Genomic DNA, 23,779 nt, shown 5'->3' with positions numbered 1-23,779 from the left:
CATCCCTTCATGACACAGTCTTTGAATGAGCATGACTTTAATCAGACAAACAACCTTTGATATAACCTTTCACATGAAAATCAAAGCAATCATTGAACCTTTTAACACATTTGGCTTTTTCATACAGAAAAACTAATAACAATACTCATAACAGTACTGTAAAGCACTAGCTCTAGCTCTCAGCCCAGTTGTGTCCACTCAATGCTGAAGAGAGTTAATGACTTGTGTTGTTGGTTAATGTTGGGAGAGCTCAGCTTTGGTCTGGTTCGACAGACAGACGGTGACGCCTAATCTGTTGGCTCCAGATATACATTTTGTGGTTCCTCAACATATGATGCCAGGGGCGTCACTGATGACCCTGCATGTGGTCAAGCACATCTACATGCACTTAGACACGCTAACATCAATACAGACTCCGAGAAGCACACACAGAAGAGACATATACACTCATCCCTGTCCCTGATGAACGAGAGGTTTATGTCAAGCAAGACTCCTTTTTTCATAAGATGTAAAGCCTTGGACGCACCTCCGCCTTTACAACTGCTCCAGAGTTTATACTGTAACACACCACAGTACACCGACTTGTGAAGCCTTTAGACCGGTTCTGTATGTCTGTGTGAGAGGAGAGAGCCCACAGCTGGCCATGTAACATCTTTATTGGTCCCAGTGGAAACAGTGGTTATGGCCACTCCAACTCAATTATTGCATCTTAGCTAGTGTCCCAGTGTAACAGTGATGAATATTCATGCATATAAACCAGCGAACAGTTGGTGTGTGTGTGTGTGTGTGTGTGTGTGTGTGTGTGTGTGTGTGTGTGTGTGTGTGTGTGTGTGTGTGTGTGTGTGTGTGTGTGTGTGCGTGTACTGGACTGGGAGACACAGATTAAGTATATGTGTGTGTGTGGGTGGGCTACTCAAGTTTTTAGGGCCTTGTTGTACTCTTTACTTGAGTATTTCCATGTTCTGTCTATTCTATTACTTTTTGAGAGGGAAATATTGTATTGACGGATGTAGTTACTTTTCAGAAAGAGATTTTACATTAAAGAACGTTATAAACTTACTTTATCATTTTAAAAACAGAACCTTTACTATTGCTCCTTAGAGTGATTTTTACAGTCCGAGGCTCAAAGATGTAAAATTATCCCATATTTCACACAAAAAACAGATGAGAGAAAAAAAGAAAAAAGTTTGAGCACCTGAACTTTCTTTTTTCTTTTACTTTTTTTCCTATTAATGTTCTTCCGACCCCTCAGATTTAGCTGGTGACCCTTTGGAGGGTCCCGACCCCTAGGTTGGGAACTTTTGGACTAAACTATCTAACAGTATATAAAGTAGTTAAAGTAACTTCACCTGGAGCAGCTACAACAGTAACATGCTTTGACTTTTGCATTTTGCTCGTAATACTTAACTAGGACTTTGAAATGAAAGACTTTAACTTGTAACAGAGTATTTTTACATTGTTGTATTGGAACTTTAAAAAGGGTTAGGGTTAGGGTTACAATTTGTGTGTAGACGGAGTAAGTTACGTCCACGTCTTTACCCACACGTCACTTTTATTTTTTTTTTCAACATATTGACTCAGTTTTAACAGGTTCAAATGAGGGTTTTTTTTTTACCAAATGGCCGCAGCGGCTGTTGTTTCTTATCTGTGTGAGAATATGTGTTTCCAGTCTTCTGGGAAGATGCTTGCTCAGCAGCATTATTTCTCTACTGCAGTGTTTACAGGCTGACTAGTCTATTAGAAGAACCTGTTTGAATCACGTCGCCCTGCAAGATGAGAGAACTGTTAATTCCCAGACTGTGAGTAACTGCACTCTGCTGCAGAGGTCTGCTGGTTTAAATTCACAGGGTTTGATCATACCTCACCCTGGTAATAAGGTGCATTCAATTCTACAAAGAGGCATCCTCGCAATACAGATTGCTGTTTTTAATGACTCCCTCAGACCCTCTCAGGCTCTTAAATAATGATCTCACTCGCTGAGGTTTACAGCCCACAGCTCACAACTCACACAGCATGTCGTTATATCACTTACTGTGGGATAAGTGGGGTATTGACTTGGCAAACTGAACCCTCTTGTTTTAGTGATGGCCAAATGACATCAGCACCACTTCATCCCTGTTGTTCGACAAAGACAATAATTCACTTGGAGGACTGCACCAGAAAACTGTAGATCTTAAAGGATAAAGCTTATTTTTGTAGTTGTTGACATCACGTCTGTCAGTTATGATAACTTCGTAGCTTACTCACCAAAAATGGTATCTAGCACTGCACATATAACGTTAGCCTAGAGTTTATGTTATAGCAGTAGGAAATTAACCATCAAAATTCATAGTAATTTCTGAAACAATGCCTCTTTAATGTCACGAAGTTCACAAAAGCAGACTTCCAATTTTTAGCTAGCAGAGTTTACAAGCTGTAGTTAGCTAATTAGCTAACACAAACTAGCTGTAGCTGTAGTTAGCTAATTAGCTAACTCAAACTAGTAGCTGTAGTTAGCGGTTGGTTGAAAATGCCATCTTGAGATGACTTTTTAATGTTTTTAGCTGACTCATTTTAAAACTATAATCTTGTGAAGAGGTATTAAATATTCTTGATGCCTACATGCATGATACAGCATGTCTTCAATATACTAAAATAGTGGGCTAAAGCTAACATGTCTTGGCAAAAAGTCAGCATTTTCACCATCAATGATCCATGTGGCCCTAGTTAGCCTTACTTAACCTTATTATCACATTATAAATAGAAATGGAATTAGTTCTGTTATTCGTTCTGTTTGGATATTTACTAGAAAAACATACTTGGACAAGCAACACAGAGGTTAGATTTATGTTTAATTGAGTTAAGATGAGTTATGCAAACATAAGTCTCTTGGGTAGCAATGTTGGCTGAAGTTGCTTCAGTGTAAACTTTGACCCAATAAAGATCAGGACAGATCTGCTAACGGCAGCTGAAACTCTAAAATAGCCTAGCTAGCTGATGGACTTTGGAAGTAACGCTAAATTACTACTGCAGGTAGTAAGCTAGTTGCTGGACATGTTAACGTATACAGCTTAGGCTACATTAGAGCAGATTAACACATTATCCATGTATAATTTTGCTTTTGTGTTTTTGGATGTGGAAAACGCTTAACAAAAGACACCACTTTAACAGTTATTACTATTTACTGCCTCAGCTTTGACCTAATATTAAACCTACCGTTGTACACGTACTGTACACAGTTTTCTTTTGCAATTATAGCCAATATTTTGGTGTGCTCATTTTGGTTTGACACAGAATAAAATGGTCTAGAGATAATCTGGATAAAATCTTGGTTTGCTTACAATCTGATCATGTTTCTTGCCAAACTTCTTATTTAGAAATGTTGCAGTTACTTTGGTCTCCTGGGGAGTTTAATCTTATCATAACCAATGGCAAAACCACGGAAATGTAAGACCCAAGCTCTAAGTAAACTATTGAGGATTCAAAGTAAATCGTGTTTCCCTCTGGGACCAGAGGTATGGGCATGGTAATGTCCTTTTGTCAATGTAGTATAAGGTGCTGTTTATTGTTTGTCTGTGATGAGAAAATGTGAGCTGGCTCCAGGCTGCCAGGTGTGTCAGGAAGCTCTCAGCATCCTCCATCTCTAACAAATTACTCAAGGCCACATCTCTCTCTTCCTTCCACATCCTCTGCAGTGTTAAATCTGTTCAGTCACAAGCAACACTAGTGAAAAAAGAAGGCTAAATCCACTTTGTGTCCAGATGAAATGAGAGTGAAGGTTTTGTCTGTGTGTTTTGTGGCAGATTGTCTGATTTGCAGCGACATCAATCTCTATCATGTCTGGTTTATGTGATCCTCTCTCACTCGTCCTACTCACCCTCTCTCTCTCGCTCTCCCGCCACTTGTGTCGCCATCTGTTCTCGATTAATGTGAGTTACGAGCAGTAATTGAAGCATCTGTTCATCCAGTGTGCATCCTTTGCTCTGACACACCAACATATAGCACCTCTCTCGCTATATCTCTCACTCTCTCCTTCATTTTGTTTGCCATTATTTCTCACTAATACACACACTCCTTCAACTGCTTCAGTCTTTTTTTAGCCGTTATGTTGGGCCCTCCAGAATGAACTATCTCAACATCTATTGGATGGATTGCCTTGAAATTTTGTGCAGACATTAATGTCCAACAGAGGAATAATCCTACTGACTTTGGTTATCCCTTGACTTTTCGTCTAGCGCCATACATGAGGTTGATATTTGTGGTTTTGAGTGAAATGTCTCACCACCTACTTTCATGGAATGCCATTTGGATCATAGGATGAATTGTCATAACTTTGTGTATATGCTAGTGGCTGTGTCTTAAGCCGGCCAGAAAGCATTGACTTGTCAAAGTGGCAAACCACTAAGAATCGGCATTTGGCACATCAAAAAGAGTGACACACCACCGGTCAGTGATAAAAGTGGTATCTGCCAGTGAAATTGAAGCAATATTCAGTGTATAATTTTCAAACAGCATTGGCATAATCAGCAGTAGCATATCAATAAGAATGGGTATACGGTGAAATATATATGACAGTGGAACATGAGCAATAAGCCAGTAGATTTGGCAGCAGTTTACCAAACAAACGGGAAGGCAATTTTATTATAAAGCACATTTCAGCAACAAGGCATTTCAAAGTGCTTTTCATGAAACATTAAAGGGCAGTTTAAAAGAATTAAAATCATTCATCAAAGAGAATAGAAAATAAAAATGAGCAAAGACAATAAAATACAAGAATAAAAGTAACAGCAGAAAGGAACAATTATTTGATTTAAATAAATGAAAAAGTCAGCCTTGATTTAAAAGAACTGAGAGTTGCAGCGGACCTGCAGTTTTTGGGGAGTTTGTTCCATATATGTGGTAAACTCCATGTTTAGTTTTGACTCTGCAAACCTGACCCAGTCAACCTGAGAGGTCTGGATGGTTAAGTATGTAGCTCGAAGATTAGACGCTCGTAAAAAGGCGATAAGATTTTTGATTGTTTCGGGAGGTCTTAGGATAATGACAGAACTGGGGCCACGATATCAAATTCCAAGTCGCACACACAATTTCACAATCTCAAGACAGTTGTATGATGCCACATGGGAAAAATATAGATTATACTGAAGGTTAAGACATTCTCTCCGACGACGGACGGACGGACATCAGGGCACTATATTGGTTCGAATGAATTATATTTTAGTTGACCCACCTTTTACTTTTTGAGTGACACAGGGTGTACAGTGAGTTTTTAGAGATGTTTCTATGAAAACAGCGCTGTGAGAGCGTTAAGACTAGAGTAAACCAGAACAGTAAAGTTATAGCCAGACAGATAAACAATGAGCTGAAACTCACTATAAAGCTCCGTAAAGTCGAGAGGAGCTGCAGATTCAGATAATTCTCTGTACGGTCATCACTACAAGCAAACCCTTCCACATTGTTTTCACATTGTCATACTTTGTTAGTATTTAAATAATTGATCAGAACTGCTTTAAAGCAGACCCTTAGTTTAGTAGCCCCAAGAGATGCCAGGATGATAATATATGAGTAGGGCTGGTATCTGAATTCAATACTTTTTAGGCACAGAGCAAATTGCCTCTAAAGTATCGAGTATCGAAAAATTTCAATACCTAAGGAGTTTTTTACCTGTTGAAAGTCTGAGACCGAAACGTTGTATTTTCTAAATAAATTACTGCTTGCGTAATGGTCAGTGTGCGGGACTTTTTCTAAGCTAAAAATACCTAAGGAGTAAATCGCATCAGTGAGCAAATCAGCATGCAGCATGCTCCTACAAAGATCTAATAATGCTGCTGCTTGGCTGTCTAACTTGTCGTAGAGACACACAGGAAAAACTCTACGTTACACAGAGAAGGGGCTCACGTAGTAGGAGCTGAAAAATAAATAAAAAGATTTGTGCCGTAATGTGTAATTAATTTTTTGTGTAATTAAATTGGTATCGCTTAGGAACCGGTATCGAAGTCACGATATTGGTATTGGTACCGGTATCGAAAATCTTTATATGAGACCCAGCCCTATATATGAACAAAACAATAAATACATAAAAATATAAGTACTGTAGGTGCAAACACACTCACACCAGGATTATTCTTGTCCCTTTTATTAATCCCTTCACTTTAACTGACACAGACCTGTCAGCTGATGTTAAAGAGGCTGTCTAAATGCTCGAGTGTGTGTGTGTGTGTGTGTGTGTGTGTGTGTGTGTGTGTGTGTGTGTGTGTGTGTGTGTGTGTGTGTGTGTGTGTGTGTGTGTGAAATACCTCAGACACTACCAGAGCAGTTTGGGAAGAGACTCTGTAATCTGACAAGATATTTTTGAGATGCTCCAGAACAACTGCTGAGAGACAGACGGGAAAAATAAAAAAAAATGAGGCAGAAAGTGTGTTAATGTGTGTCTGAGATGTGTGTGTGTGTGTGTGTGTGTGTGTGTGTGTGTGAGAGAGAGCCTGTCTGGACTGTATACCCCCTGTATGTGCTTAGCAGGCAGCGTAGCCAGACTGAGCTAATAGGCAGGATGTGTGTGAGCGGGAGGCTGGAGGTGGTGGTGGTGAAAGCAGACTCTTCCTGCTGTCACTTTCTGTCTGGCTCTGGCATGTTTACACCCTTGATGGGGGTAAAAAGCTCTGACACACACACTTGCACACACACTCTCAATCTTACCTATTGTGCTGTACATTCATGCAGAGATAATACCCATCTTGCTATGATTATAATCACCCTCATCTGACTGAAATTATCCTCCCGGAAGCTTCCCCCAATCAAAAGTAGTCAAGAATAGGACATGAATGCCTAAATGAAAAACACTGCATCCTCCACACAGCAGCCAAATCAGTGTGAAGGCGACAGATTTTTTTGGGGCAGTGCTAAGTAGAGGTAGGCAGACAGGTGGGGTGTCCATATGTCCCCCCAGCCACCAGCCTGGCTACATCGTCCCAGTCCAGCCCCGCCGCTCTCCCCTCCAGCCTGGACGAGGGTCAGAGGGCAGGCTGCTGTCTCTCTCTCCTCAGCATGGACACTTGGCATCAGAGTCAGGAGCTAAAACTGAGCTGCCGTCCTGTATTCCAGCCATTGTTGACTGGTATATTTGCTACTGCTATAAAATGGTTTTCTCCATGTCAAATAGAAGGTGAGGTGTCTCCATTTAAAGGGGAACTGCTTACAGGTGTTGGGGAGTAATACTAATAATAATAATTTGTATTTGTTTAGCACCTTTTACAGACAAAGTCACAAAGTGCTTCACGCAATAAACATTTGTTAAAATACAGTAGGATCCAAAACAGAAAATAGGCAAGCAAAAATAAATACAATACCAATGAAGGTAAAAGATTAAAAGACTAAAAACCCAAAGTTACAAACATGAGACAAAAGCGAGTTTAAACAAGTGTGTCTTCAGCTGCTTTTTAAAACCATCAACCGAGACTGCAGAATGTAAGTTAATAGGAAGGGAGTTCCACAGAGTCGGAGCCACCGCTTCAAAGGAACGGTCACCTTTAGTTTTTTAAACAAGTGTGTGGGACCACCGGTAATCCTTGGTTAGAAGACCTGAGGGACCTGTTATGTACTAGTGCATATGTGAAAAAAAATAATTGTATAAATCCTTTAGTGTCTCCAGAGGAAGCTATGTGAAGTCTTATAAAATGTGATTAGGGCTGCAGCGAACAATTATTTTCATTTTTTATTAACGACAATTATTTCCTGGTTTAATGGAGTTTTGTTGTTGTTGTTAAAATGTCAGAAAAATGTCAATCAGTGTTTCCTAAAGTCCAAGATGACGTCCTCCAATGTCTTCTTTTGTCCACAACTCAAAGATATTCAGTTTGCTGTCACAGAGGAGGGAAGAAACAAGAAAATATTCACTTTTAACAAGCTGGAATCAGATAATTTTGACTCAAACCGATTAATCGATTAATCTTTGCAGCTCTACAAGTGATGTTTTACTTGAGTGGAGTATTTAGTGACATATTTACTCAATTTCAGGCATCTAACTGGAAAAAGAAATCTCAGAAAATAGTGACAAATAATCATCACAATTTTGTAAAGCCCTTCAAATATCTTGTTTTCTCCAGCAGCCTAACATAATCAGCTACTGATACTGCAGCACAAAGTAAGTTGTAAGCTAATTTAAGCCATACTGTAGGTAACTCGGTGCCAAATACCATCTTTTCAATCTGATATGCAAGTATTCTGCAAGTATTGATGACAGCCAGCAAAAATAGATGCAAGTTAATCGAGAAAAAAATGCAAATTGAGCAAACGGAAAAGAAAAGACCATACGGTCAATAAATGAATGTGATTATATTACCACTGTAGCTGTGACAGATTTCAGTGTATGAGGGATATGACCCCAGCTGTAATTACCAACCATTTATCCCACTTTGTGTCAATCAACAGTGAAATGACACTGTGTCCTGTTCACATTCTGCCCCCCCCCCCCCCCACCCCCCCGGCTCCATTCGTTTCAATGAAGCTGTCTGAAGACGCGGGGAAGGACAAAGACAGCGGCGAGTGCAGAAAGTGGCAGCCGGGACAGGAGCTGCCATGTAATCTAATTCCTCTTTTCTTTGTCTTCATTCATTCTCTGTCATGACAGATTATGTTTAAATGGGAGGAGAGAGGGATAGGATGATAAATGAGAAAGAGAGAGGAAAAAAGGAGAGGAATGAAGGGGAGGAGAAAGAGAGAGGTAGACAGGACAATTAAGTTACAGTCTGGTCGGCAGTGAGAGAAGAGGAGAGCGGTGTTTGTGTGTCCTCCGCATGAATCTCATGTCATGATTCATTGTCTCTAATGTTGCTGTGAAATGCAGGAGTCCTAACAAAGTGTGAGCTGTTTGTGTGTACATACATGTGAAGGAAACAGTGGGTACGTCCCATATCCTTAAATTGCATCCACGTTTCCTTTCCTTGCTTCCCTTGAGGAAATCATGCGAGGAGAGAGGAAACTAGGAAATGTGTTTTAAGAAGGATGAGACCAAGGGGGAAAGCGAGCGTCTGGCAAGCGTAGCTCCTATGGCGCCATTTTGATGCTAACAAGCACTCACCCGCCATTAGCATCCCATTGACTGCCATTCATTTTGACGTCACTTTGACAGAGAATAACTTTACATCTGAAACGTTTAAAGACTCTATTTGTCCATTGTTTATTTCTAAAGAAACACGACAATGTATAAAAGGCTCCATTACCTTGTAGCTCACGTTATGGCTCCGTAGCAGACGTTTTTATAAAAAATAGGCTAACGATTGTGTCAAAACCACGGGACTTACTTTCGCATAGTAGAGGAATTACCGTATAGTACAGGAGAAGCTCACAGGCAGTTACGACTTACATTAGCTGTTTAAGTGTAATTACTAATGTTAACTATCATTTTAGTGATCAATAATTAGCCTGTGTCCATGTTATCTCCTTACATATACCTACGCTCTCCGTCTCTGCTAGATTGGGAATGATTGAGATTTCTCTTGGCACAGCTACCAGAAGACTTCCAACTTTCAGACACGTTGCTCACGTCACATCTACGTCTTCAAGCTCAGTTGGAGGCTGCTCAGTAACGCTCAGCCATCACCGGAAAAGTGACTTCTAATATCCTTCACTGGTCTCCGTCCAGAGACACGGGATCTGTTGGTCCATTTATTTTACTGTCTATGGATGAGACGTCCTTTCCTCTGAAGTGTCACGTGAATTTGTCAGCTGTGTGGGCCCGTTTCTATAGCATCAAATAACTAATAAAAACCAAACTTATCAAAAAAATTAACACTTGAACAATCGTCAGCCGGATAAAAACAACCTAAAATGACAGAAATTGAGTCCTTCTATTTTCTGCTACTTTATACTACTAATTTAAAGGGGGGGGGTTAGAAGTTTTTTTTATTGTAGAGAAGAGAGTCTTGGGGTTGTTGGAGCCGGAGTGTATGCGCTGTGAGTGGTAGTAGGACCGGGCAGTGTTTAGGGCGTTTTTGTATTGAAGGTAGTCTGTGTATGCGTGGAGGTGAACTGTTAAACCGGTTTTATTGTAGATACTTTCCAGCTGACGTTTGCGGGACTTCATTTAAGTTCAGGAGTGTACCAGGGGGCTGAGTGTGAAGGAGACAGTTTTAGTAATGATGGGAGCCAGCAGGTCGAGACAGGAGGACAGTGCTGTAGTACAACACTCTGAAATATCTCAACTTTGGAATTTATTGAAATTTAGCACAGACATTCATGATCCTCAGAGGATGAATCCAAACTACTTTGGTGATCCCCTGACTTTTCCTCTAGCACCACTATAAGGTTGGCAATTTTAGTTCTGATCAGGATTTGCATGCTAACGAGCTAAACTTCGATAGAGAACATAGTTAACGCAATACCTGCGTAACATCACCGACATCACTGTCGTCGGAGCGACAGGGGTAAAAATACACAAGTGGATCAAAATGTAAAAATCCAACAAGCACGAATATAAAAAGCCTCAATTAAACCCCTTCAACTGTTAACGTCTACTTTTTCTTCTTCCTGCAGGCCTACTTTCGTCAGGGGGTTGCCCTGCAGTACCTGGGTCGTCATGCCGACGCCCTGGCAGCGTTCGCCTCCGGCCTCGCCCAGGATCCCAAGAGTCTCCAGCTGCTCGTCGGCATGGTGGAGGCTGCCATGAAATCTCCCCTCAGAGGTACAGCCGAGTTCACATGCTGCCTGTCATCTTTTTCCGCTTCGTTCATCTCGTCTTTCTTACAACAAAAGATTTATATATTCATACATTTGTTTGTTTGACTCCTCTCCCATAACTTTGTGTTTGAGAAGTTGTACGAGAGGAGAGTGAGATGTACAGTAGACTCTTAGGGAAACTGTAAAGTTACCATTTTCCTTTTGTTCTGCTTTTCACTCTGGGATAAAAGATGCCTCCTGAGGATTCAGATATCACAAAGAAATGGATGCACATTTGATGTGACAAAGAGGGAGAAAAGAGCAAGAAGAAAAGTGAGATGTAGAAAATGAATAAAACAGGTCAGATGAAACAGAAAGAGAAACATGTAGAAGTTGAAATTGAAAACAGTGAGCGAGTGTCGGGGAAATTGGACTGCTTGAAGTCATGACATCCACTGCTGCCTGAATCCTGACTCTTCTTCTTTATAATGTAGTGGCAGAACTCACAGCTACTGCCAAGTAGAAAGACTGGTGTTTAGTGAAGATTCATTGCATAAATAATGACCATTTATTTTCATCCATTCGGCCCAAGTTAATATGCAACTCAATGCAACTCAAAACAATATATGCAGTTGGGGGTCCTTACTCGGTCTCTCTTTCAGCTAAGGGGTCCCTGGCCTAAATTACATTAAGGACCCCTGTTTTAAGCAATTATTTAATAAATTAGAAACGTACCCACTAAGAGAGAGTCAGATTGTGTTGTGGGCGGGACATTAAGTCAGACTCAGTGGTGAGTGAAACCGAAGCAGAGGGACAGACACAGAGCTGTTGCCGAGACAAAGTAGCGCACTTTTTTATTAATTAATTGTATTGGTTATCAGGCAAATAAAACGCAGATACAGATAATCTGCAAACTGTTTTGCCGATTATCAGTCTATCCCTATTACATAGTCAGTGTGTCAGCTACAGTAGATGGCGGTCGGCACGCCCCCAGTTTGGAGAAGCAGGCAGGAGTACTGACATGGAAGCTAAGCAATGTCCTGCTGTGGCAGCAGCTAAACACATTTTAGACACTAAAAACATTGATATCAGTTTAAGTTGAAGCTATACTTAGAATATTTTCAGCGCTTTACCTTGCTGTCAGACAGTCCTCTATTAATCAAGAAACAATCAACAGATTAATCAACAATGAAAATAATCGTTAGTTGCAGCCCTAAAGATACTTCTAATGTTGGAGAGAGTATGCTGGAAGTGCTGAACCCTCATTTAGTTACAAATATTCTCATTTCTGATGATCTATTTTCATATTAAAGAATGTTACGAGCATGCTTAATGTAAAGAGAACGGTGAAAGGTTAGTTTTGCTGTCATGTTTATTATCCTGAATTTGCTTCTTCTGGGACTCTCGATGAAATATTTAGATAGATAGATGAATTTGATTCTTGTGTCATTCATCTATTCGCCCCTCAGTTCAGAGTGCACTTTAATGTGCAGGTCTCAACAGCGTAAGAAGATGAAGGAAGAGTGCATACAATCAAGAATGGTTTGCAGGCTTGAGTTGGCACGGGATTATGTTTTTGCCCTTCAGCTGTATCCGAATGAGAGCAAGGCTGCTTGGGAAGCCTTCTGCTTGGCAAGCTACAGCAAATGTCTATGCTCGCACACTGCAGCGCATATCTACTTTTACAATATTTCCCTTTGAGGTAGAGCATGCCGATCCAGTCTGTTGAGCACAAGGCCATCGGTAACTGACCAAATTAGTTTTTCTCTCTGTTTTTTTTTTTTTTTAAGTGAAGCATTTTAAGGCGGCAACAAACGACTATTTTTATTGTTGATTAATCTGTTGATTTTTTTTTTTTTTTTTGATTAATGGATGAGTTGTTTGGTCTCTAAAATGTCAGAAAATGGTGAAAAATGTGGATCAGTGTTTCCCAAAAAGCCCAAGAAGACGTCCTCAAATGTCTTGTTTTGTCCACAACTCAAAGATATTCAGTTTACTGTCACAGAGGAGAGAAGAAACTAGAAAATATTCACATTTAACAAGCTGACATCAGAGTTGACTTTTTTTCATAAATTAATCGATTATCAAAATAGTTGCCAATTAATACAATCAGGGTGCGATTTGCCGGGGGGGTGCGTGGAATTTCCCCCTTTCTGGTCTACATATCCCTGCCTCTGCTGAATAATTTTTATCACCAGTGGGGACAAAATGTACCCCTCCCCCCCAAAAAAAAATGTTCAATACTTTACCAATAGACCATATATTATGTACTTAAAATTAGATGTATTTTAAACTAAGAATAGCACTGTAGCGTGATCAGTCTATAGCGCGATAGAACGATAAAATTCGAGCAGCAGTTGCTGGTTGTATTTAGCCGCTACAGAGCTCCGGGACGCCGGCTACCAGCGGCAGTTGTTTAGCAGCCAATAGGTGACTGTGAGCCGGATACAGGCACCGCAAGATGACGGTCCTTTCAGGGGCCGTGATAGTGGAGTTTAGCCAGAAAAGTGAGCGTCACGCGGCGATGACAGTTAAGTTTAGGCACCAAAATGATTAAGTTCAGGGAAAAAGTTGTGGTTTGGATTAAAACACACCCGCTCCCCGGCTTGAAAGCGCTGTGTTTTATGTTGACACCACATTGTGCTATTTCATATGAGATTATTTTCCATTGTACATTGAAGTTGTGGCATCCATGGTTTTAAAAGGGGGATTTAATTCTTGCATGTTTTGTTCGCATACCCCAAAAAAAAAAAAAAAAAAAAAATATTCCATCTTTAAAACAGTATTGGAGTGGCCGGGTTGGATCAGTGGGTAGAGCAGGCGCACATGTACTTGGAGGTTTATGCCTTGACGCAGAGGTCCAGGGTTCGAATCCGACCTGTGACAATTTCCTGCATGTCTTCCCCCTCTCTCTCCCCTTTCTCACCTAGCTGTCCTGTCAAAATAAAGGCGGAAAAACCCCAAAAATAATCTTAAAACAGTATTGGTATTATTCAATGACATTCATAGCTTTATTGTCCCATTTTTTGTAGCCGTATGTCTATTTCTGTGTATTTTGAGAACAACAAAAAGCCGGAGTGTGTATGTGTTCACACTCACGCAGCCTTTAAAGCAGATTCTGATTCTGATGTTATGATCCGCGGCTTGTACTAATGACATACATTGTGTGACAGAGTCCCATCTGAAATCCTGCAAAGCTTCACTGTGCAGATCTGAAGCACTGTGGGAGGTTGTTCTGCTGTCCAGGGGCTGCAACCTCCCAAACTCCATCTCCCGTACGCTTCAAAGCCAGCGAGCCTCAAAGCTAAGATGCCGAGTATCAAGTGTTACAAGGAGTTGTCATGCTTGAGTAAGCAGGAGGAAGGGCAACATGTTGGACCGTGGAGAAGGCCAATATGCAGTCAGCCCAGAGGGGAGCTTCACGGAGGAGGGGGGGGGGCGCTCCTCTGGGCTCTCTGCCTCCTGTTGGCTCTGCTGATGTCTTTTTTATAGCATGATGTGCTGTGAGGCATCAGCCAGGCAAGTTGTTAAAAAGTAGAGGCGGTCCTCCCAATTCTTCCCGGGGGATGTTTACCAAGCCTGCCTCCAATACTGTAAGCGTGAGAGGCGCAGCATTTTTACATCACTACAATTTTTCAATTTTAGCCTGGTAGTTAGTAAGACTACACATAGAAATGAGAGCAGCTGCAGTTCATCTCATTTGCATAAAGTGCAGCTGAATATGTGCCTGACCTGATGTCGGGCGGTTTTGGCACATGTTGCGCACGTCTGGAAAGCAAACATGGCTCTTGTTGAACTTGGTAAAATAGAATACAATCTATAGCCCCTTTCACACATGCACTGCAACCCTAATCTTATCTTTCTTATCTATCTACTTTGCGGCGCTTCGAAGATTCGACTGTGAGACCGGCAGTCCAATCAGGCTCTTTCTGACTATTCGGAGTCACCCCCAGTTGCGGGCGATTCCGAGACGAGAGACCTTCAAAAAGTGGTCTCGAGACAAAGATCGATCTTGAGTACTTCAACACTGCAAAACACAGTAAAGACGTGAGTTCCAGGTATTTTTAGTGTGAAACAGAAATACAGCAGCAGAGATGGTGAGATCCAGAGGGCTCTGCTCTGTTCTTTCTCTGCTGTACATCACTGTAAAGCCCCTCAGGACCAGACATTAGCACTAATTCTCCCTCCAGTCACCCAGAAATGATTTACTGATGGTGCAAAGCTGCATGCCTCGTCTCCATACCAACAGGTTTCCTACAAGCCGTAGTGTAAGTGTTGCATTGTGGAATTATTATAAGGTTTTAAAGCATTTCTATTTTGTCAAGTTCAAGATATGATAGGAAGAAGTTCCGCATTAAAATTCTAGAATAAAGTCTAGAATATAGAAAAGTAACGCACACTAAGGGTTGTAGTGAGGTGCTGATCAAAACCTTGAAAACTTAACGATGAACACTGAAGCAATCCTAACCGGGAGAAGCTGACTGAAATGACGGCATTGCTCGTCTTTAGTTAGTGTTTTAATTGAGAGTCTCCTTGCGGCAGAAAATTACATATTGTACCTTTTAAGCAGTATTGTTATATATATGAATACGGGAAAATAAATGATTTTGACCATTTGTTCTGACAAATCAAAACGACATTTAAAGAATATATTATGGAGAGTTTCTCTCTCTCTCTCTCTCTCTCTCTCTCTCTCTTTTTTTCCCTTTGCCTTTCAATACCTCAACAAGTTGGGAACTTCTATTTAACAATCTGTAGCATTAAAGAGCCCCTATTATACTTCTTGTCAGCATCATATTTGTACTCTTGGTGTCTCCTAGAATAGGTTTACATGTTTTGATCAAAAAACATGACATCATGTTTCTCATACCACCCGTTGCTGCAGTGCCTCCATCTGAAACACTCTGAGCTCTTGGCCCAGTCTGGCCCAGTCTGGCCCAGTCTGCTCTGATTGGTCAGCTGGCCCACTCTGTTGCAATTGGTCAGCCAAATTCAAACAAGCCACTGGGGCTGGGCTTGCTCAGGCACCACCTATGGGCAGCACATATGAAAAACTGGGCTGGCATTCTCTATCAGTGACATCACTAATTGAGGAATTTCAAACAGGAATGTGCATCAATCGTTTCGTGATCTCGGTGCACACAAGTGTTTTTAGCTCCAGTAGAAGAACTAATCTCCGTTTAAACTCACAGGTGCAAACATGGCAAAAGATATTTGTTTTTAAACCAAAACGTAGCAATGTTAATGTCGCCTCAGGCAGTTGAGAGAAAGTGCTGTCTTTGGGAGAGAACGCTCTCTCTGGAGTGAAATGTGTTTTTTTTTTTTACTTTATACATCTATTACATACACAAAAAACTGTATAACACAATGAAAGATGGGAAAAATCCCCAAAAAGCATAATAGGGGCTCTTTAACTGACTATTTGATTTCACTCTCGAACTCTCTTCACAGACACGCTTGAGCCGACGTACCAGCAGCTGCAGAAGATGAAGCTGGACAAGAGCCCGTTCGTGGTGGTGTCGGTCATCGGCCAGGAGCTGCTGACCCACAGTTTCCACGGCGCCTCAGTCGTGGTGCTGGAGGCCGGGCTGAAGATCGGCACGTGCTCGCTGAAGCTGCGTGGCTCCGTCTTCTCGGCCCTGAGCTCGGCCTACTGGTCTTTAGGTAACGCGGAGAAGAGTATGGCCTATATGCAGCAGGACCTGGAGGTGACCAAGACTTTAGGTATGGGACAGCCAGATCCTTCACTTGAGTAAAAGTACTAATACCACACTGTAAATAAATACTCTGTTACAAGTAAAAATCCTGCATTGAAAATCTTACTTAAGTAAAAGTATGTAAGTGTCGTCAGGAAAATGCACCTCCAAGTATTAAAAGTAAAAAGTACTCAATGCAGAAAAATCCTCACATTTTAGAAACTGGAAACGATCAATTCGGCAAATCGGCTAATCATTTCAGCTGTACCTGTAGGCCTATATATTGTTGGGTAGGTTAATTTATAATAAAAACATTGTATTTTATAAAATACATGTGTTTTGTGTGCAGAAATCTCAATTTGTAAAGTAACTAGTAACTAAAGCTGTTAATGTAGTGGAGTAAAAGGTACAATATTTCTCTCTGAAATGTAGCGGAGTAGAAGTAGAAAGTAAAGTACAAGTACCTAAAATTTACTTAAAACTGAATACAGTACTTGAGTAAAAAGTTCTTGGTTACATTCCACCATTGGTATGGAAGAGGAGAAAGCAGCAGCGTGCAGTGTGAACGGACGCTGTAGAAAGCGAACGTCACGTACTCTCTGTCTCGTCCACAGGTGACCAGTCAGGCGAATGCCGTGCTCATGGGAACCTCGGCTCCGCCCTCTTCTCCAAAGGCAGCTACAGAGAAGCACTGGCCAATCACAGGAACCAGCTGGTGCTGGCCATGAAGCTCAAGGACAGAGAGGTCTGTTTGCATGCGTGTGTGTGAGAGTGTAGAAAGAGAGAAACAGGTAGCGAGTGTGCTTATGCATTTTCATATCATGAACTGTGTAGTATAGTTTTGCAGTCTTGGTTTAAGTGCAGTGCCCTTCACCTGGCCGTGCTGTTTGCTGGATCACTTTCTGCTTCTGAACTTACCAAGTCAGAGATAACAGCCGGATTTTAGTACACCTCGCACATCCACAGAATGAAGCTTAAAGGATCCATATCATGCTCATTTTTAGGTTCAAATTTGAATTTTGGGTTTCTACTATAACATGTTTATATGCTTTAATGTTCAAGAAACACTTTGTTTTTCTCATACTGTCTGTCTGAATATACCTATATTCACCCTCTGTCCGAACGCTCCGTTGTAGCGCCTGTCTCTTTAAGACCCCCCTTCCCAGAAAAAGCCCAGTCTGCTCTGATTGGTCAGCGCTGTTGTGTCTTCCACATCTGCGCTCTCGGAGTCTCTGTATCGTCATTGCAGCCGGGGAATGACTGTAACGGCACCGTAGCGGCACTTTCTACCTATATATATATATATATATATATATATATAGTATAGTTGTGACATCACAACCGTACGTAAGTCCTGACGGCTCGTTTAAAGGCACAGTTTCTGAATATGGGCTGTGTGCATTTCTCTGTGGATCTCAGTAGACAAAATCTATATAGCACCTCGACTTGCTTTGCAATCAAACAAGACACGGAAATATTACTTTTTATAATATGGGACTTTTAAGAATCAGAAAGCAGAGAGAGGCTTTACAGCAGTAGGAATAACGTACTTACCATACTTACTTGTTGAGCAGTGTTGATGTTATCTTGATTCTTTGTTTAGGAAGGTTCTTGCCTACCTGATATGTTTAATTTAAGAGCTACATTCGTTAGAATACAGTGTATATGATATGACAATGTCAGCAGTTTGTCAGAGACGGTGAATCTCTACAGATCTCAACCCAAACGAATAAAAAAACAAACTTTCTCTTTGCTTGTTTGTAACATCTCAGTCTGCTCTCTCACTCTCAAAGCAGTTTTCCATCGCCACGGCCCGAAGCTAAACTCATCGACTTTCTTCTCAAACACTTTGGACAGTTGTGAAAACCGTAGTTAATTAGATCGCTGTTACAGATTAGACTTCGGCCCCTTTATGTCTCCAAACACAAAGTGAAACTGTCAGGTTGTTTGTGTGTGTTTACCTTCGTTTAACTACTCCCATATGTGTGTGTGTGTGTGTGTGTGTGTGTGTGTGTGTGTGTATGAGTGTGTGTTGCTTTCTTAACTTTTCCAACATGTGTTGCAGTGTGAACATACAACATTGTGTCACGGCAGAATTTCATGTTTTATTTATTCTCATAATTCTGTGCCTGTGGAGCGTTTTCTGGGATATTTTATTGGCTCTTTGATATCAAAGAGAGAAATATAAACAACCTTACGAGTGTGTGTGTGTGTGTGTGTGTGTGTGTGTGTGTGTGTGTGTGTGTGTGTGTGTGGTAATCAATAATGTTTGATGTTGGCTATTCTTCGATCTTTCTTGTTTTCTCTGCTGTATGTGCAAACAGTTTCATGTGTGCCAGAGTATTCGTTTGTACACAAATATCTGTGTATTGTAATTTGTTGTCAGATAGATAAACACCTTATTTAGATTTTTTTTGTTGCTTCCTGTATTACAATACAATATTTTTTCCTCATTTTTCTGTGAGGTTTAAAGTGCTCATATTATGCTTTTTGGCTTTTTCCCTTTCCTTTATTGTGTTATATATCTTTTTGTGTGCATGTTATAGGTTTACAAAGTGAAAAAGCCCAAAGTCCACCCCAAAGGAACTTACCATCTCCAACAGAAAACACTGTTCACAAACTGCTCCAAACAGCTCTGTTGTAGTCCAGCCTTTACTTCAGAGACAAACGTGGTCACTTTGGAACTCACGTTATAATGCTCACCTAGCTGCTAGCGTGGCACGCCCTCATACTCTGCTTCTGACTGGCTAGTAGTCCTTACCTAGCTACTGTCAGGGCACGCCCTCATACTCTGCTTCTGACTGGCTAGTAGTCCTTACCTAGGTACTGTCAGGGCACGCCCTCATACTCTGCTTCTGACTGGCTAGTAGTCCTCACCTAGCTACTGTCAGGGCATGCCCTCATACTCTGCTTCTGACTGGCTAGTAGTCCTTACCTAGCTACTGTCAGGGCACGCCCTCATACTCTGCTTCTGACTGGCTAGTAGTCCTTACCTAGCTACTGAGCATGTGCGACTCCCAACAAAGATGGAACAGAAGTGAGAGGTCTCACTCTGTAGCTAAAACAGAGAGCTCAACACACAGGGTGAAAAGAAGAGCTGCAGCAATGTGCAGTACAACACAAAAATGGTGTTTTTTGAAAATTAAACCACAAAAACCTATTGTGGTACAACCTCTAAATACAATTATGAACCTGAAAATGACCATAATATGAGCACTTTAAGCGAATGTATGACATGGCTAAAATCTTTTGTTTCAGAAAGGTTGACCCTATATGTAGCCTAAATATAGCCTCCTAAAAAAAGCCCTTTACGACGGGGAACTGAGGCCGTTATCTCTGCTCTCTTCAAAGCCACCAGACTCCTTTGACAAAAACAGTGATTTTACCCCACAGAACACGGGAGTTGCTGCTCTACTGCTGCCTTCATTGTGTAGTTGGCTTGGGTTATTTTGTGACTTTGGTGTTGTTAAAAGATTTAGGAACTAACTAAACTAGCAAACCAACTTACTGACCAGCTAACACACTGACGATGTAGAAGTAGCTTATACAAACACACTCCAAAAGATCCAAACTGTCCCTTTAAGGATGAGCCAAGGGTGTCACAAGATTTGTTCACTTCAGTGTTGTTTTTAAGTGTACATTAAAACCGTTTCATAAGTTTAACATAAAATACTTAAAATGTACCTTGAAGTTTTTTCCTCTCTCCTTCGGGCCCTTCATAGCTCCACATCTCTCCTTAGAAGTATACAATTACACTCAATATCTTTTGATTAATATTGTTATTGCAGTATCTAAAATGACTGGCTGCTTTTCATTATTATATATATTCCAGTTTACTCAGTAAGATGATTCTAATGTACAGCTTTATTAAAACAGCTCTACGGCCACTTTAATGTTGTTGAAGTCTCCACTGGACCCTCACACACACACACACACACACACACACACACACATTAATAGCATGTGATTGCATCCTGGATCTGGAGAGGCGGATTGAACACCTGTCAGTAAGACGAATGAGGGTTTGAGTAAGTTTGTTTTAATGAAAGCAACGAGCGACTACCAGGAATGCTGCTTGTGTTTCTGAGCAGCTTCCAGTTCTGTCACATTAAGTTTGTCATAAATTTCAGTATTAAAACCAGACAGAGCAGTTCCTTCGAGACTGTCCTCCCTCGAATAACGCTCCCATAGATCGGGTTTTTTTTTTTTTCATGCAGCAATTACGATTTATCTTTATGTTTCTAATGGTGGCTCCCTCTAGTGGCCGTAGTAGTTATGACGGGAGAAAAGTAGAAAGTAATGTGACAAAGTATAAGAGCACCAAGTTACTCATAAAGAGGCAGGTTGGGGTGGTGGATGGGTCAAACAAACACAGGACTTTCACCTAGGAGACCAGGGTTGGATTCCCGTTTTAAAAATCAAAACTTAAACTTAAACCTTACGTAGCAAACAGAACAAACTGAGTCAAGTTTAGCATAGTCTATATCGATGACGTTTAATTTCCGGGATTTTTCAGGTGGTGCTGGAAATTCCGCCGGATGTCCCTAATTTTCGTCTTTGTGGATTTATGAGGACTATGGTTAACTGCACGGATCACGTGCGCAACCGGAAGCAAAATAGCGTCTGATTTGAATCCAAATTACGACCTTTTTATAAACTTCACTAAGTTCTTTTCGTGCTTACACCTAGTCTCGAATTGCCAGACATTCTTCCACAGCGCTGCCGAGGAGGGTCTGGCTAGTCCACACAGCATTCTGGGATGGGAGAAAAACGTGCTTCTTTAAACCAATCACAATCGTCTTGGGCGGCACTAAGCGCCGGACCGAGCAACGGCGCCCCTGCAAAATAGGATCGGAAGAAACTTGTTTTGGTGGAACGTGTGTACGTTCAAAAGTAGTTTTAGTCGTGCAACAGAAAACTCAGATTGGACAGATAGTCTAGCTAGCTGTCTGGATTTACCCTGCAGAGATCTGAGGAGCAGTTAACCATAGTCCTCATAAATCCACCGGAGTTTAGAACGCCAACACAAAGAAAGAGGAAGGTGACGGGACATCCGGCCGAAAAGAAGGACATCCTTCGGAATTTCCGGCGGCAACGGAGCAATCCCAGAAGTGAAACGTTGTGGATATAGACTAGCCTAAACCTAACCAAACTGCGGCCGTTTCACAACGTTAACGACGTGTTTAAAACCACGACCGTTAACATTTAGAACTGCGACTGGCGTTCTCTGGTTTATGATGACGGAAAACGCTCCTATGGGTCGTATTAGAGGGAAAGAATAAACGACCCATGTCGTTTTATGGTTTGGAGGACTTGTTTGTTTCTCCATCTGAGCGTTGTGTGTGTCTGTTTCTGGCGGGAGCTGAATGTCTTGTGTTGTTGACAGACAGATTATTGAGCCGCTCCTCCACAGGTGCACAGCCTGAGGCGACTGAAACATGGTCATCAACAGAAATCCATATCTCCCACTGTGTGTTTGCTTTGCTGCGGTACATGTGTTTGAGTGATTCCAGACAGCGTGCTTCCAAACAAAGAGCTGGTGTTCAACCCACAGGGGTGGACACACACACAAAAGAAGGCAACACCTTTATAATATAATATAATTCAGTCCCGTACAGCTGCTTTAAAATTAATTAGTCAGTTGACAGAAAAACAATAAGCAACACTTTAGGTAATCAAGTCATTGTTTAAGTCTGAGAATTAGCTGCTTTTCTGTGTTTTTACACCATGGGGAAATTCATTTCTTTACGTTTTGGACAAAACAAGATATTTGAGGATGTTTAGACGTTTTTTTTTCTGGGCTAGACGATTCGCTGCACCAACAACAAACTGTGGAAAAAAACGTAAAGTAAAATCCACAATCCTCTGCTCCATGACAACAATTTCAGTCATCTCCATTAAATCCTGATCTTTCCATCACATTCTGTGCGTGCATGCCAACAAACCCTCTTACGTTTCTTGGCCAAACGTTTATTTAATCGTGTGTTATCATTTTTTATTTAATGATGCATTTCGAGGAGTTTGATGACATATCATGAACTACTGTGTGATGACAAAACTTCAGTAAACTCGTGCAAAATCGTCATGATAACATATGAAAACCCAGAACAAGCTCCAAATGGTGAATGTTGGAAAGAGACTCCGGTTTCTCTCCATTTCCATTTTCTTTTCTTTTCTAACCTCAGACTTCCCTATCTCTGTCTGTCCTTTCTCACCTCTGTATTTCCTGACTCAGTCTTGAACATGAACCAAGTTGACTCAGATCTGTCATTTCCCCCTGACGCAGCAGGAGAACTCGGTTCTTCCTTTATGCCACGCTGAGGGTGAAAAGCCCATATTTTTTGGGGTGATTGAGCATCTCTTTTCTAACCCTCCTGCATTGCTCCTGCACAGTTTAACGAGCGGAGAATGCAGAGCCACTGTCTCCACTCGTCTCTCCTCTTTCTTTAGATTTAGAGATCTTTTCCTCCCTCCTTTTTTTACCCACACAGACCCTCCTAATGAGATTCCCCTGCAACATTATATAAAAAATATATAATACCGACAGCTCGCATATTATATATCTTTGATGTTCTTTCCGTGCAAAATGACAAGGGTTGTCAGTCTCCATCTTTTTCTTGTACATATATATATATATATATATATATATATATGTATATATATATATATATATATATATATATATATAAACACAGTGTACTGGCTCACAGACCCAGACACAACATGATTGGATTTTTTTTGTTTTTTTTCAGTGCAGGGGAAACATTGTGTCCTTGAGGGAAATCAAACACTCGTCTGGCCGGTTGAGTGTACACACAGAGGCCTCCCCGTCATTTATTAAATCTCCCTTTCCTGCCTCGGAGATGTGTCAACTGGATTTTATGTGTTTACTCTCATCACTTTGCAGGGAATTGGGATTTCAGTTTCAGTACACACACACACACACACACACACACAAAGGCACACGCACACACACACACGCACACACAGAAATCAAAAGAGCAGTTTGTCCCGATTTTTTAATTAGAAAGTAAATTTCACTAAAGGTCAGTTTGGCTGTTTTCAGTTTTTAGCATTCATTAAGGAACGTGTAGTGCTGGTTTGTGTCTTATATTTTCATGAACATTAAAACTAAAGGATCAGTTTTTTACAGACGAGCAAAGTATGTCCGAATTTCTGAGTTATTTTATTTTTTGAACGTACTTTAAGGTCCTCTGTTAAGGTACTTAGGTTGATTTCACTGATGTAAAGCAGCTAAGTACATTTACTCAAGAACTGTACTAAGGTACCATTTTGACCTACTTTGAGTATTTCCATTTTCTGCAACTTTATACTTGTACTCCTCAACATCTCAGAGGCAAATATTGTACTTTTTACTGCACTCCATTTGTCTGAAAGCTGTAGTTCCTTTTCAGATGAAGAAACATAAAATAAAACATGTGATAATGCAT

General features: G+C 41.0%; 1 protein-coding gene across 3 annotated transcripts in view; it reads left to right on the top strand.

The window, feature by feature from the left end:
- Nucleotides 1–23,779, top strand: part of ttc28 (tetratricopeptide repeat domain 28) — a 163,043-nt gene that overhangs the window by 70,437 nt on the left and 68,827 nt on the right. For all 3 annotated transcript variants that reach the window (XM_031301235.2, XM_031301236.2, XM_035991476.1), the window contains 3 exons: nt 10,510–10,657; nt 16,084–16,356; nt 16,943–17,073. In XM_031301235.2, coding sequence (XP_031157095.1) covers nt 10,510–10,657; nt 16,084–16,356; nt 16,943–17,073 — 552 coding nt within the window. The remainder of the gene's footprint in view (nt 1–10,509; nt 10,658–16,083; nt 16,357–16,942; nt 17,074–23,779) is intronic.

This window comes from Sander lucioperca, chromosome 14 (assembly GCF_008315115.2).
Source record: "Sander lucioperca isolate FBNREF2018 chromosome 14, SLUC_FBN_1.2, whole genome shotgun sequence".
Classification (NCBI taxonomy): domain Eukaryota; kingdom Metazoa; phylum Chordata; class Actinopteri; order Perciformes; family Percidae; genus Sander; species Sander lucioperca.
Note: the sequence above shows the minus strand (reverse complement) of the source record. Positions and strands in the feature narration are given on the sequence as shown.